At 38.1% G+C, this 12,971-nt stretch overlaps 1 protein-coding gene across 9 annotated transcripts in view; it reads left to right on the forward strand.

Moving 5' to 3' along the window:
• Positions 1 to 12,971, forward strand: part of MAP3K4 (mitogen-activated protein kinase kinase kinase 4) — a 77,216-nt gene that overhangs the window by 12,675 nt on the left and 51,570 nt on the right. For 8 of the 9 annotated variants that reach the window (XR_012651693.1, XR_012651692.1, XM_075036080.1 and 5 more), the window contains exon 2: positions 8,041 to 8,231. Coding sequence is in view for 6 of the 9 variants with exons in the window: in XM_075036080.1 (XP_074892181.1) it covers positions 8,041 to 8,231 (191 nt within the window). In the remaining 3 variants the exon portion in view is untranslated. Of the gene's footprint in view, positions 1 to 8,040; positions 8,232 to 12,181; positions 12,237 to 12,971 lie in introns of those variants that run through there. The other variant, XM_075036083.1, reaches the window with a different exon arrangement.

Consider the following 12,971-nt stretch of genomic DNA (forward strand, 5'->3'; position numbering starts at 1 on the left):
TTATGGTTAGACAGATTGATGAAAGTTTGAATGTGACCCTCATAAATATTAGCTTTCAGAAGAGATGGGAAGTGGATGCATTTGATTAGGTAGGATTAGCCACCTCTTGTAGAAAGGAAGAATAATGCAGATATAAGGGTGATCATAGGGTTATACTAATGGAGTTAGAGAAGTGTGCTTGAAAAACAGGTCCTGAGAAATGAAAGGAATTAGCAGTCTTGATTTTTACTTACCAACTGCAGGAAGAATTATGAGTGCTTTAGAGAACAATGTTTTTATTTTGTGCTTCCTCTCTGCCTTTTTCTTTTTTTTTTTTAAATACAGCCTTCATGCCAGAAGAGATGATACTCTGAAGCTCCCGTTTTGCACTATGAGATTGCTGTTAGGTGTTTTTCTGCCAGGGTTTATTGTCAAGTTAAGTTATCCAGATGCCTCTTTTCTAGAGTAAAGTAATGTCTCCAAGATCCTTGTGAGCTGGAAACTTGGAACACCAAAGCTTTTGTTGCTGCTCTCCCCCAGCTCAAAGTTGCTTTCAGGGCTTTTTGTTCTACTGGTGGGATGTGGCATGGGTCTGTGTGCTCTTCTTTTCTCTAAAATTTGGGAAGGCAGCAGGTAACAGATACTCCTTCCAGTTTCTTACCCGAAACCATGGGTATTCATTTGCCAAACAATGATTTCCAAGAGGGGTAAAGTTTTTTTTTTTTCTCAGGAGGAAGCCGATCCAGGCCTTAATAGAGACGCAGTGCTTTTTACAATTCTAATTGCATTCACCCTTCATAATTTGAAAGCTTTTCTGTTTTTATAAGATTTTTACACTAGAAGAACTTTTAAGAAGGAGTGTATCTGTAATTTATCTTTGTGGTGGTGATTCTCATTCAAAAAAACCTCTAAAATTTGGTGCTTTCCTATAGCTTACCCAACTTATCTTAAGGATAGCAAATTAAAAAGCCAGACATGTCCTTAGTTTCAAGTCAAATTTAATTATATTGTTAAAAATCTTATCAAGTATATTACCAAGTTTGTAACACTAAGTCCTATTAATATGTTGGTAGCAATCAGAAGTTGTTGGTGATTAAGATTTAAGACTGACTGCTCGGAAATGCTGAGCTCAGGCACTTGAGATTCAAATGTGAATGCAAGGTCAAGTATCTCCCTTACTGTATGTCAGTATTAGGTTTTAATGTGAACAATATTTTTTTACTGTCTCTGCAGGTATAGTCACAATAGGAATACATGACACATACACCATGTAAATGTCCGTGCTAGTCACAGAATTTTCGTATCTAGTTAACCAGGCTATTTCCCCCTCACCCCATAACACTGTGCCAAATTTACACAGGATGTATTTAGCAAAATATACAGTTTTATTTGTACAAACTGTGAGCAAATTCCTGCTGCTCTGTAATAAAAAAATAAAATAATAAAAAAACCCCAAGATTTGTTTCTTGATTTTTACTGAAGGCTTCCTCGGAATTGCACTTACAGTCCTTCTTACTTCAAGTTTTTTTGTTTCTTTTGCTGCCCTTACAGCAGTTTGTAATAACTGCTTTGAATGCAATAGCTGCAAGCACGCACTTTTAGTATTCAAAAATGTAGCAGATCTTTAAGAGAAGACTGTATGCAAAATTGGATTTATAGTCCTTTCTGCTTTCAGTTCAGGAAGTTTTCAGAACCAAGTCCATTCATTTAAGCTTATAGCTTCCCTCAGAACAGGAAATCTTTAAAAGGTGATTAAAAAATAGGAGTGTGTGATGCTTCCATAATGCTGGAACGTAATACAAGTTTACACCAGATAGCAGTCCTGTACTTTAGCAGAATTTGAGTTCATTTCATCTTAACTTGGTTTCCTGATTAGGTTGTCTAATCCTCAGTCTTAGCTTCCCAAAGAGCTACAGGTTGATTAATGAAGTTCCTTCCTTGTGCTGTTGGTCCAAGAGTACTGTCATGTTCTCTTGTGCTGTGCAGATAAATCGAAACCCAGTGCTGCCCCACAGAAGAGAGGTTAGAGCTGCTGATTCCAGAGTTGTGTTGTGTGTGGTGTTTAGCAGCTCTAACTGGATACCATTTTGTTTTTCAGTTTGAACAGATGCAGAGATGGTTACCTAAAAATCCCGTTTGCTCTTTGCATTGCCAGCAGCTGCCGGATGATGACAATTTGCAATTATGTTCTTGTCAGAATATTGTTTATCTTTGAAATAGAATGGTTGCAATTACATTTAGGGAGAGCTACCCTGGCTTTAAAAAGATTTGATTGGCAATGTGTAGCGCGTATATTTTCTGCTGCCTTAGCCTGTTCTTAGTAATGCACGTTGTCGATTAGTTGATGAAGCGTTGTCTTCCTACATACTTAAATTATCAAGCTGAATCCCTGTGAAGGAACTTATGTTTGAAAAATAGACACTTGCCTTTTAAACAAAGACACCGAGTGTCAAGAACAAGTACTTGGTAGTTCGGTGGTGGACCTTGTACAGATCTTGCAGTTCTCTATATGGAAATGGCAGGGTGCCATGGGAAGTGTTGAGAAAGACCCTAGCTGAAGTGTGCATGGTGTAATGCCTTTGATACTGCAGGAAGCTGTTTACGGCAGCAGCCTGTGGAGCGCCCAGCTTCATAACTGTAGTGGTGGGTGATTACCCTGGCTACTGCGTTGTAATTGCCTAACTCAGATTTATTGCTATGTGCTTGTAGTCCAATCACATGACCTCTACTGTTCTGATTCCCAGCAAGCTTTTAAGCCGTGTGTGGGATGATAAGCAGTGGCCGAACCCGAGTTAATTATCTAAGTGCCTAATAAGTTCAAACTTCTGCTTATGGGGATCAAGGGTAGCTGTTATAAAGGGAAGATTAAAAAAAATGTTTTCCCCATATAGCTGTCACAGTTTTTAGCATGACCTCTTATTATTGGTTGTTACAAACTTTTAAAGTTTGAGTAATGCTTCAGTAAAGCGCAAAAAGTTTATACTGGTTAAAAATCATACTCTTCAGTGTGACTTTAGCCTACTTAATTTTAACATGTCCCTATGTGATCTTCAGTGGTCTTTTCATGTGTTCATTTATTTTTAATGATAAATGACTGTATTTTTTGAAAGGCTCATGGCCTTCATCAAGAGCAACAGTTACCAGACTTCTTGCTCCCTGTCCTGTTGCTTCAGATTTCACACGCCAGTTCTCCCCCTCCTATTTTTGTTTCCAGGCCTTCAAAAATCTAGAAGATGTATCTCAGTTTTCATGACTGAGATTGTAGAAATATTGCCGACACTTAGACTCAGTTAAAAAAACCCAAAACAACAAAAATAAATAATCCTGTTGTCAGCTACGTATGCAAATTGAAGAAATTTTGTATTCTGTTTATTCAGATTCTGGTTGAAGTGCACCTTGGTGTAACACACAGTAGTTGTTGGAAACATTCTTGGTTATTATTTTTTTGTTGCATTTCAGAGCTGTCAAGATGTTTTGTTTGAGTTGGGTTGGTTTTTTTTTTGCCATAGTGCTCTTGCAACTCTCCCAGTATTCCTGATTTATGCATCCTGGCTACAGTCTCTTCTATATTCCTAGGGTAAAATTGATAAGAAGCATTTTGTTCATTAAAACTGGGGATGAGACCAGCCTGTAAACAGACTAATTTGAAAACTATGTGCTTCCAATTTTTCTCGTAAGCATTGGGTTTAAACTGTCCTTGGCAAATAGTAACTTCAGTCGTCACACTTTTAGCTTTCACTTTTTGGGTATATGCCTGATGAAGATTAGGATGGTTTTCACTGGCTGTGAGGGAGAAAACCTGCAGTTCTTGGTAGCAAACAAGAAATCAGCTTTGATTAATGTTTCCTAACTCTGCTTACAGCAGTATTTAGGAACCAACAGTTCTGTGTAATAACCAATACTATAATCTGATTTAGGTTTGCTAGCAGTGCATTTTATAGGTTTGCAGATTTAATTAGTCTTTGGTTAGTTCATAAAAGTAAATGGCACACAAACCTTACAAATGCTATGTCAGTAATCTGTTAAAATTATAACTGGTTTTAATAGCAGAGGTTTTCTGCTGATGATCATGTGTGTCTGGTGTCATCTGGATGAGAAAAATTGATACCAGCATGACTAAGCTGATGTAGTTGCTTTAGTTCAGACCCTATGTATCTAGTGCATTGTTGTACAATAAGGCTTTCACTGATGAAACTGAGTCTTTGTGTTCACTGGCATTGATTTGAGCTCTGAGTTGAGATACAGCCTTTGCACACAAACCCTAAACTGAGCATGCTGAATTTTTAAGCTTGAGTTGCAAGCTGTGCCGCCTTCTCTCTAAGCAGACCAGCCTGCTCCAGTTAGATCATCTCGTCAGCTGCTAACAAGTGGTTCTGTAGAGCATGATTGCTGTTTTGTGATGTGACTTCTAGTGCTGCATGTTTTGTGATAAATCTGCTATGTTTTTTAACAAATTAAAGAATAGCTTACTAAGTTACCCAGGATCCGCCCCCCCCCCCCCCCCAATGTTAAGTAACTCATGCTGGATCCCACTGTATAGGTATGTATGTTATTCGTGTGTGAGATTGGAGGGTGTTTTGAGTATTTTTGGACTTCGTGCTCTCTGATTGGACTAGCAAGAAACAAATAAGGTAGTGACTGTTGAGGAAAGAACCAGCAGCCTTGTGAAGAGGTTTGATTGTTAGACTCTTAGCAGAGGTTACTCACTTAAAACCAAAAGAAAAACAGTATTTTCACTGGTCTTTTATAACAAGGTAACTTGTCTGAGTTTAAGACTGCCTTGGAACTGAGACCTAATGTGTGTGCTGCAGGATCCGCTCTGCCAGGCCCTGCAAGAGCATCAGCACCCCACCCTGCGCCTTGCCAGGCCAGTGAGATCACTGAAAAAATAAATAGTTCTGTAAGCACTGGAACTAATGACTTCTTGTTTCATGTGGTTTAGTCTCTTGTGGTTGATTTGTCTTTGGCAAAATCAGAAGGGTGTGCTCTGCCTGAAGTTTTTTTCTGCAGTAGGGATGTTTGCAGGAGTTCTCAGAAGTAAAATTTTTCTGTTGTCCAAGAAGATATAAACTTGTGTTCTGCTTTCCCAGTTCAGCATTTACAAGATCCTTTTCTCTTATTTATCCACCTGTTTTCACAAGATCTGTAGGAACAGATTAAGACTTCTTTGTTTTATTTGGCCAGTAGTGGTTAATTAAATCAGACTGTTAGAAGACACACAAACAGCACAATTTTCCAAGGCAAGAAAACTAAGCTAAAAGTATTGGTGATTCTGAGTGATTGTCATTATACCCAAATTCACTGTAGGGCTCTCCTTGGACTACAGGTGGTGCTCTGGTACCACCCGAGTCCTTCATCTACAATAGTTGGTGAACTTGCCTGCTGCCTTCTCAAAGCTATAATGTGAGAAGAGTAATTTCACACACTAAATATTTCCATGGCTTTGCAGAAAACATAACTGTTCTGCATGTTAAGGTATTTATTTCTCTTTATAGCTAAAGGCAAAGAAAAAGTACAGTATCTGATTTTTTTTTTTCTTTTTTTTTTTTCTTTTTTTTTTTTGTTAGCCTTACTGCTCTTCTACTGGCTGGCAATATTTGGGCTTATTTCTTCCTGCAGACACTCAGACTCATTCCACCAGAGCATGAGTAATGTTCATCGTCTGCCTCAAAAATAGTAGCAAGTAAAATGTTGTTTGTGATTTCAAGTGAAATTAAAATTGACGTTATCATGTACTGATGCTAGTCTTGCACTGTCTGATTGAGGTTGAATGTTTCTTTGCCTCCATGTCTTTTACCAGAGTCAAGATGGTGTTATTTGCATGCCTGCTTCAGAAATAAAATATGTGAAGAGATGGAGGCAAAGTGCATTTTTTTTTCTTCCTCCAAGCTAGAGTGGTGCATGTTCTTCTCCCAGATATATGTTAAAGCAAGAGAGTTGCATGTATGGCACAGGTGGGGAGTGGTGAGGATGAGAGGACTATGCTGGGGTAATGGGTCCCATATTCTGAGAGATGGCAGAGGTCTCAGTGCCACTTTGAGCTTCAGCCTACCCATGGGATTCAGTCAGTTAGGGACTTGTTTTGGCCTTGGAATCCTCTCCTCCTCCTCCCCTTTTTCTCCCTTCTCTGTATTTATCCTGGGTAGATAAGCATCAGTTTGGTATAAAGGGATAGTGAGAGAAACTAAAACCCCATCCTGCTGCCATCTGCTTTCCCCTGAAGCCTGAATTGACCAGAGAATTTCATTACTTTGTGGGGCTTTTTTAACATTGTGAAGAATTCAAATGATACGTTATTGGTGGGGCAATGATACAGTTCACAGATTGTCTTAAAATACCTTGTTTCCATATATGAATTTAAAATTTCTTAATACATCAGTGAGCAGCATAAAATGTACTGAAGTTCAGTTGTTCACAGTCTGAGAGCAGTTTCGTTGCTGTGTGTCACTTGATCGTGGAGAGGAGATCTAGCTATTAGTAGTATTGTGCCCAACTGCCACTCTACTGAACTTATCTTATTTGGTGGGACAGAGCAAGTGTCCAGGGGGAAGGAAAGGGTATCTGACATGATTACTCATTTATTGTATTTGTCGTATTTTATTTTTAAAGCAAGTCCTAGTATAAGAGTGCATGTCCCACATTGTGGTTGTTTTACATCTGACCTCTTCTTATGAGAGGAAGCTGGCACTGGAATTTGTCTTTGAGCTTGCCCATATTTTACATACGAAAACCGATGGCTTTTCCTTTTTTTGCCATGGGAATTTACAAATAGGTCAGCTCCTGGCTTTGGCTTAGTGGGCAGTTGTGTGAGTGCCAGAATAGACTCAAAGGAAAGGCTACAGGAGTTTTTGGCTGGGGAGGAGACCGAAATCATAGCAGTCAGGACTTTGTCTGTCTTGTTCTGCAATGGAATTGTGCCATTGCTAGGGTTAACTATGTGATACCATGCAGTTGTTGTTTTGTTGTTCTGATTTTTGGGGTTTTTTGGTTTTGGTTTTTTTTTTTTTTTTTTTTTTTAAAGGCCTGTACCTCACTGAAGGAAAAAAGTTACTCTATAGTTTTATCTTTGAACAATTTAAATCAAAATAGTTTAGAGTTTTGGAAAATTACAAAGACAAGTCAGCATTTTTTAAATAATGAAATAAATTACAGTTTTGTAATACTGTATGTAATGTTACTCTGCAGTGTTTGCCAATGCTGCTAGATGTAATAGCAATGAAAGGTCCTACCTGGGGTTGGAAAGCTATTGTGTTGGACTCTGTACTGACATAGGTACTAATCCTGCAAAAATACATGCTTTCTTTTGAATTCAGTGATACCGCATCCAATGGTTAAGCTGACCATCTGGATTTGGAGTTTGAAGAACATATATACATTATCTTAATTTTGTGTTTGCATGAGCTCTGAGGGGTTTTTTTTTGAAGTATTACTGGTATTTTCCCAAAGTGCCAAAGTAATTGAGGCTAAAAAGTTACTATACAAACCCTGTTATTTTTTTTGCTACCAAAAAAAAAAAAAGTTCTGAGGTTAAACCTACTTAATATTAAAATCAGTGAAAAGTACATAACATACATTTAGGTCTCCTGTGCTAGATAGAAGTTTTGTGAAGGGTGGAGAGCCTTTTCAGTGAATTTAGAAGTTGCCTTCATGGTATGCACAAGTTAGGGGGTGGAAGATGGAAGGGAAGACCTCTGCTGTTGTCTCTGCCGCTGATTAGATTGACTGGCTTGCATTATGTTAGTATTTTTGAACCTTTGTTTGTTTTGTGTACCTCTTAGTTTAGGCTTGCCGCAAGTTTTCTCAGAAACAAATATGTTACTTACACATTGTGTTCTCCTAGTGACACTCCGGCTATACAACCATTTTGTTGTATGTTGCTTATACTTTGCCTGATTGGAAAGTTGCCCATATGGGTGCGAAAAAACTTTGGTAAATATACATGGCTGTGTCAGGAAAATATAGAAGGTTGACTGTGGTTGGGATTTATTGATGGATTAGCTTTCTAAACAGATATTGCAAGGAAAAATTCTTTAACATCGTGGTTTAACTTGTTCTCTACAGGAAAGAATGCAAATCAGAAGATGCTACTTGCAAGATCTCTGAATCTGACCCTGAGGAATTATCAGATGAAGCAAGTGCTGACACCTTCTATGGAACTTCTCCTCCTAGTACACCCCGCCAGATGAAGCGTATGTCAACAAAGCACCAGAAGAATAACGTTGGGAGACCTGCTAGCCGTTCCACTTTGAAAGGTAGGTGTGGTATTTTGTTGTTTTGGTTTTTTAAAATGACCATAAAGTCATAGTAGTAGCCCTTCATTACTTGACAGAGGAGATATGCAGAAGATGGAGCGAGATACTGAGGTGCAGTGAAAGGACAGGAGGCAGCTGTCCTAAGTTGCAACAAGGGAAAACTCTGTGTATTAGAAGAAAAATTTTACCATGAGAATGGTCAAAGAGTGAACAGTTTGCCAGAGAGGTGGTTGGGTTGTTGAATCTCCATCTTTGGAGATTTCCAAAGATTTCCAACTGGATAAGATCATGAGCAAGCTAAACTAGTTTTGAAATAAACACTGCTTTGAGCAGGAGGTTGGAAGAAATGATCTTTTCCGTGCTTCTGTGGTCTCTAGTAATGGTGTAGTTGCCTCTCTGCCCTAATTTCATGTTCTGAAGCACTTCAGTCTATTTTAAAGAAAAATAGAGTTTTCAGTGGTTATTCTTTACTCTAGAGTGTCACTGAAGCAATTAAATTGTAGTTACCACTGTTTACTTCTGTTGATGCTTTAGTCATAAAGTCATAACTGGGAAAAAACAAAAGATATTTGCTGTATGTTTTTTCCTAATGTTACTGAGTAACGACATCTAATACTAAATAAAATATTTTTAGGTTAAAGTATGAATTTTAAGCTTTTCTTTCTTTAATTTTGAGCAGGTATAGAATATGGTAATTGCTTGTTGAAAAGATAGTTTTAAAAAACATGCGGTAGCTACATCTTTTCAAGCTACCCTTCCAAGAAAAAAAGAAAAAATTATTCTATTTTAGTTGTTTTGCTCAGCTTGTGATGGGGGCAAAACCCTCAGTTTTTAAGATTCTATGTTCAGTATTTTCATACAGAATTATACCTAGGTTTGGTTGGGGTTTTTTGGGGAGTGGGAGTGGGCGGGGTGTTGTTTGTTTTTAAGAAAAACCATGTTAGACAAGGTTATTTGCCAGAGTTGTTATGGCAGCTTGACTATTGCCAGTTAATATTTTGGAAGCAATTTTTTAAATCGCTTCAGAGGAAATGGGAAATGTTATCACAAAGTGCATTTACTTGCAAGGATTACATTTTCAAGGTAAAGCGTAGGGGAGAAGAAGGTAAATGGTTTAGTATGAATAATGGAATACAGTCTATTCTTCAGTTTCACACAGTTGTGGAGTGCAAGTTCCTAATAAAAGAAGGGCCCACACAAACATCTTCCAAAGCTTTTGGTTCCCTTCCATTTCATACAGCCTCTGAATAATGTCACTATGAAGAAAGCATTCACCAGAAGACCTCTTCCTTAAACTAAATTGAAGAGAGAAATCTCGTTACACTTGCCAGTTAGCTGTGTAGGCATTGGAATTATTAAACTACTTTTATTGGCTTTTAGTTGTGCCTTTTGGCTAAGTTAAACTCTTTTAATGAAATGTTAACCTTATTTAGGTCTCTCTCTCACTACTTGCGAGGGGAATGGTTCTTGCTTCTGGAATAACAATATCCTGTTCTTGGTTGCTGTGAGTGTATCTTTAAAATATGTTTCGGTTTGTTGTTTGTTGTTTGGGGTTTTTTTTGTATGAATTGGATGGTGTTACATTGTGTAAAATATCTTTTCTGGAAAGTTCATAGTTCATTTTGTTTAACTTTTTCTGAGATTATACGTATAGGCAATTTATTCGGGGGGGGGGGGTGGTGTGTGCAGGGAAGAAACCCACTGCAAAACCAACAACTTCGAAGTGGACAAGTTGATTGACCTGGAATGGGTGTGCATATGCTATTATTGGAGATTGGGTTTACTTCAGTAAGAGAATTCATTTGGGGGTTAGTTTGATGTAATTAATCAGTTTAAAAAAGTAAATTTGAAATAACTTCTCAGACATTTACATATAACACAGATTTACTATATCTTTATTTAGACAACTGAAAGAATTTTGGGCACTAGGGCCTTGCTTACTTGCTTCTCCAATGTTTGTTTAGTTTCTGTCACACCAAGTTTCTTATAACTTGCATTTAGTATTGAAAAATAAACTGACGCAATAAGCTGTTTAAACTTGTTTCTGAATTGTTTCTCCTGCAGCCCAAGACCCATGGGTTTCACATTTTCTAAGCTAACTGCATTTCAAAGTTGCTTCTAAGACATAGGTGTGTCTGCTACCTGTTTTTTCTGACTCGGAGGGTATGGAATGTCAGTCCAGTGATGCTTGCTTACTTATTGAAGTGTTAGCTTCTTGGACTATGTAAAAAACAGTCCTCCTGTCTGCTTTTTAGTATGAAACTTCTGCAACTTCATACTTGAAGGGGAACCTCTGTCCATCCTACTTTCTTACCCCCATCAAGTTCCTCAAGTTCATTTTGTCATTTTTTCTTTTTTTTTTTTTTTTTAATGAGCTGTTTAAGATCTCAGACTCTACCATCTATTGGTTGCTCCCTCTCAACAACCAATTGTTGCTTAGTCATGAAACCTACCTGCCCCATGTAGCAGTAAAGGTAATTGTAACACAAAACTTGTTGAAAAAAACAGCTGAACTTGTTTTACAAATTGATTTAAGCCTGTATTACAAAACTGCAATAAAATGAGAAGTAGGAACTCTTACAGTTAAAACACTGATACTCATTTGTTACAGAATTGTTGGGTATATTTGAAACATTTGCACCTGTTTATTTGATAAAATGAGAGGATTTTGAAACAATTTGTAGATTATTGTGCCTGGGCTTTGTTAAGAATGATGAATATTTAAGTATTAGGACATTTTGGATGTCTAACAATGAATAATATTTTTAACTTACCTTTCTTTCAATGTGTTTTGGTGGGGTGGAGAATCTGAAGATCAATATTGAAGGAGAATAACGTGTTCAAAATACAAACCGAAGGGGTTTATAGGACCTCCTGGTAGCTAGAGTGTAAGTTCAGAAAGTGATCTTTAAATGTGCCAAGGTTTTCATTTATTTTGCAAGGTCACCGAAATATTTAACATCAAATTGCTGTTAAAAGTTGATCCATTCCTAAACTACCTCAGTCTGGGGGGGATATTTACGTGTGTCTGTTTCATCTCTGCCAACCTCCTTCATCTTCCTTCTTTCCTGCCAATGCAGAACACGTCTTCCCGCTCCTTGCCTGTCCTAGCTTTTTGGGCTGTTGCTCCTCAAGGCAGTGCCAACTGTGGTGTGGAATTCAAGCTGATACGCTCAGTAGGACTTTTAGTCTTGTGTTCTGTGTGGTGCTGGTTAACCTCACAAGTTAGTAACCAGTGAGGGTGAGGTACCGCTGTCTGACACTAGTGTTTGAGTAGATAAAGGTAAAATCAGTGATAGTGAATTCTATAGCAGGTTTCTTAGAAGCACTTGTAGGCTTCCATTTCCAGGAGGAAACTGTGTTTGAGTTAGGTTTTCATGTCAGCTGCTGTTGTACTTGGTAGCTATTCAGAGAACGATGTATGAATACCTGAAATAACAGTAGTATAAGAGGCATTAATGAAGTCCATATTTGCAAGAAACAGTTTCTGTGATGATTTTGTGATTCTTTTTTTTTCTTCCTCATATCCTTCAGAATACAATTTTTTTTTCCAGAGTTAAATGCCGTTGTACACATTGTGACCTGCCCCGATCCTACACAACTATGACAAGGGTTAAATTATATTTTTTTAGATATGGGGATTGGAAGGAGGCAGTGTGGCAGGTCACACCCTTATTAACTTGGTTATTGCTCATTAACAGCTGAAAACAGGGTTTGTAATGGAAGCAAGCAAAGGAAGGTGCTCTGACCACATACCTCTCTACTTTTGTTTCAGGTGTCTCTGCAACCTTAATACAATGCCTTTGTGTGCATACATTTGATAGTCTTTGAGCTATGTTACCACACCAGTTCTCTTACAGAGCACTGCTGTCTTACATGAGTAGAGATTATTTGGAATTTTGTGATGGAGGAAGCAGATTTCTCTATGACTGTACCTTCTTTTGTTGCAGATGCTGGAAGACATGTAGTGAATGGAACAAGAATGAAAGGCCATCTGATAATTAAGTCAGTGAAGTACATCATATGATAACAGCATTCTGTCATGAAAATTTGTGTGATGCTAGGCAAATACTGCAAATTAAAATCTTCTGTCTGTTTCTTGTTTTCCTAGAAGCAAACTAGAGATTTTGGGATGTGGTTTGCAAATTGGTGAGAAATCAAGGTGCAATTGAAGTCAGGGAGCATTGAACACGAAGTGCTTGGTGTTCTGAAATGTTGAGCAATAGCTTTTCCCATTTTTGGCACCCAAAAGTATGCTGGCTTGACGGACTTTTCTTTATCATGATTTTCCATATATAGAAAGGGAATAACATTATTCTTCCACTGAGCAGGCCTGTTTTGCAAATAAGCTTATTAGTATTTCTGGTATTAATGGATGTTATAGTGAGGAGCACAGTAGCAAAGACTCTAAGGAAATTACTACTTCTAGCGTGGGGAATGAGCTGTGTGCAGCAGATAATCCTTAGAGTCACAGTGAACAGTGAAAAGAAGACAAAGTATTCAGCCATCATTCTGAAAGTCTTTTCTGTTCTTGAATAAGCAGGGGGCCCTGTGGCTGTGTAGCTTGTTGTGTTCTAACTGCTGATCTCTGGACTGCAGCTGTCTACATACAGGTGCTTCTCTCCAGCCTGCCACTAATTCCCTAAGAGAGGGAGAGAACCACTGTTTTGATACCAAGTAGTTCCTCCTGTCCTAATCTGCAAAGCCTAGACTGAAGTGCTTTTGTTAGTGCTGCAAAAG

This window comes from Buteo buteo, chromosome 9 (assembly GCF_964188355.1).
Source record: "Buteo buteo chromosome 9, bButBut1.hap1.1, whole genome shotgun sequence".
NCBI classification, from domain to species: domain Eukaryota; kingdom Metazoa; phylum Chordata; class Aves; order Accipitriformes; family Accipitridae; genus Buteo; species Buteo buteo.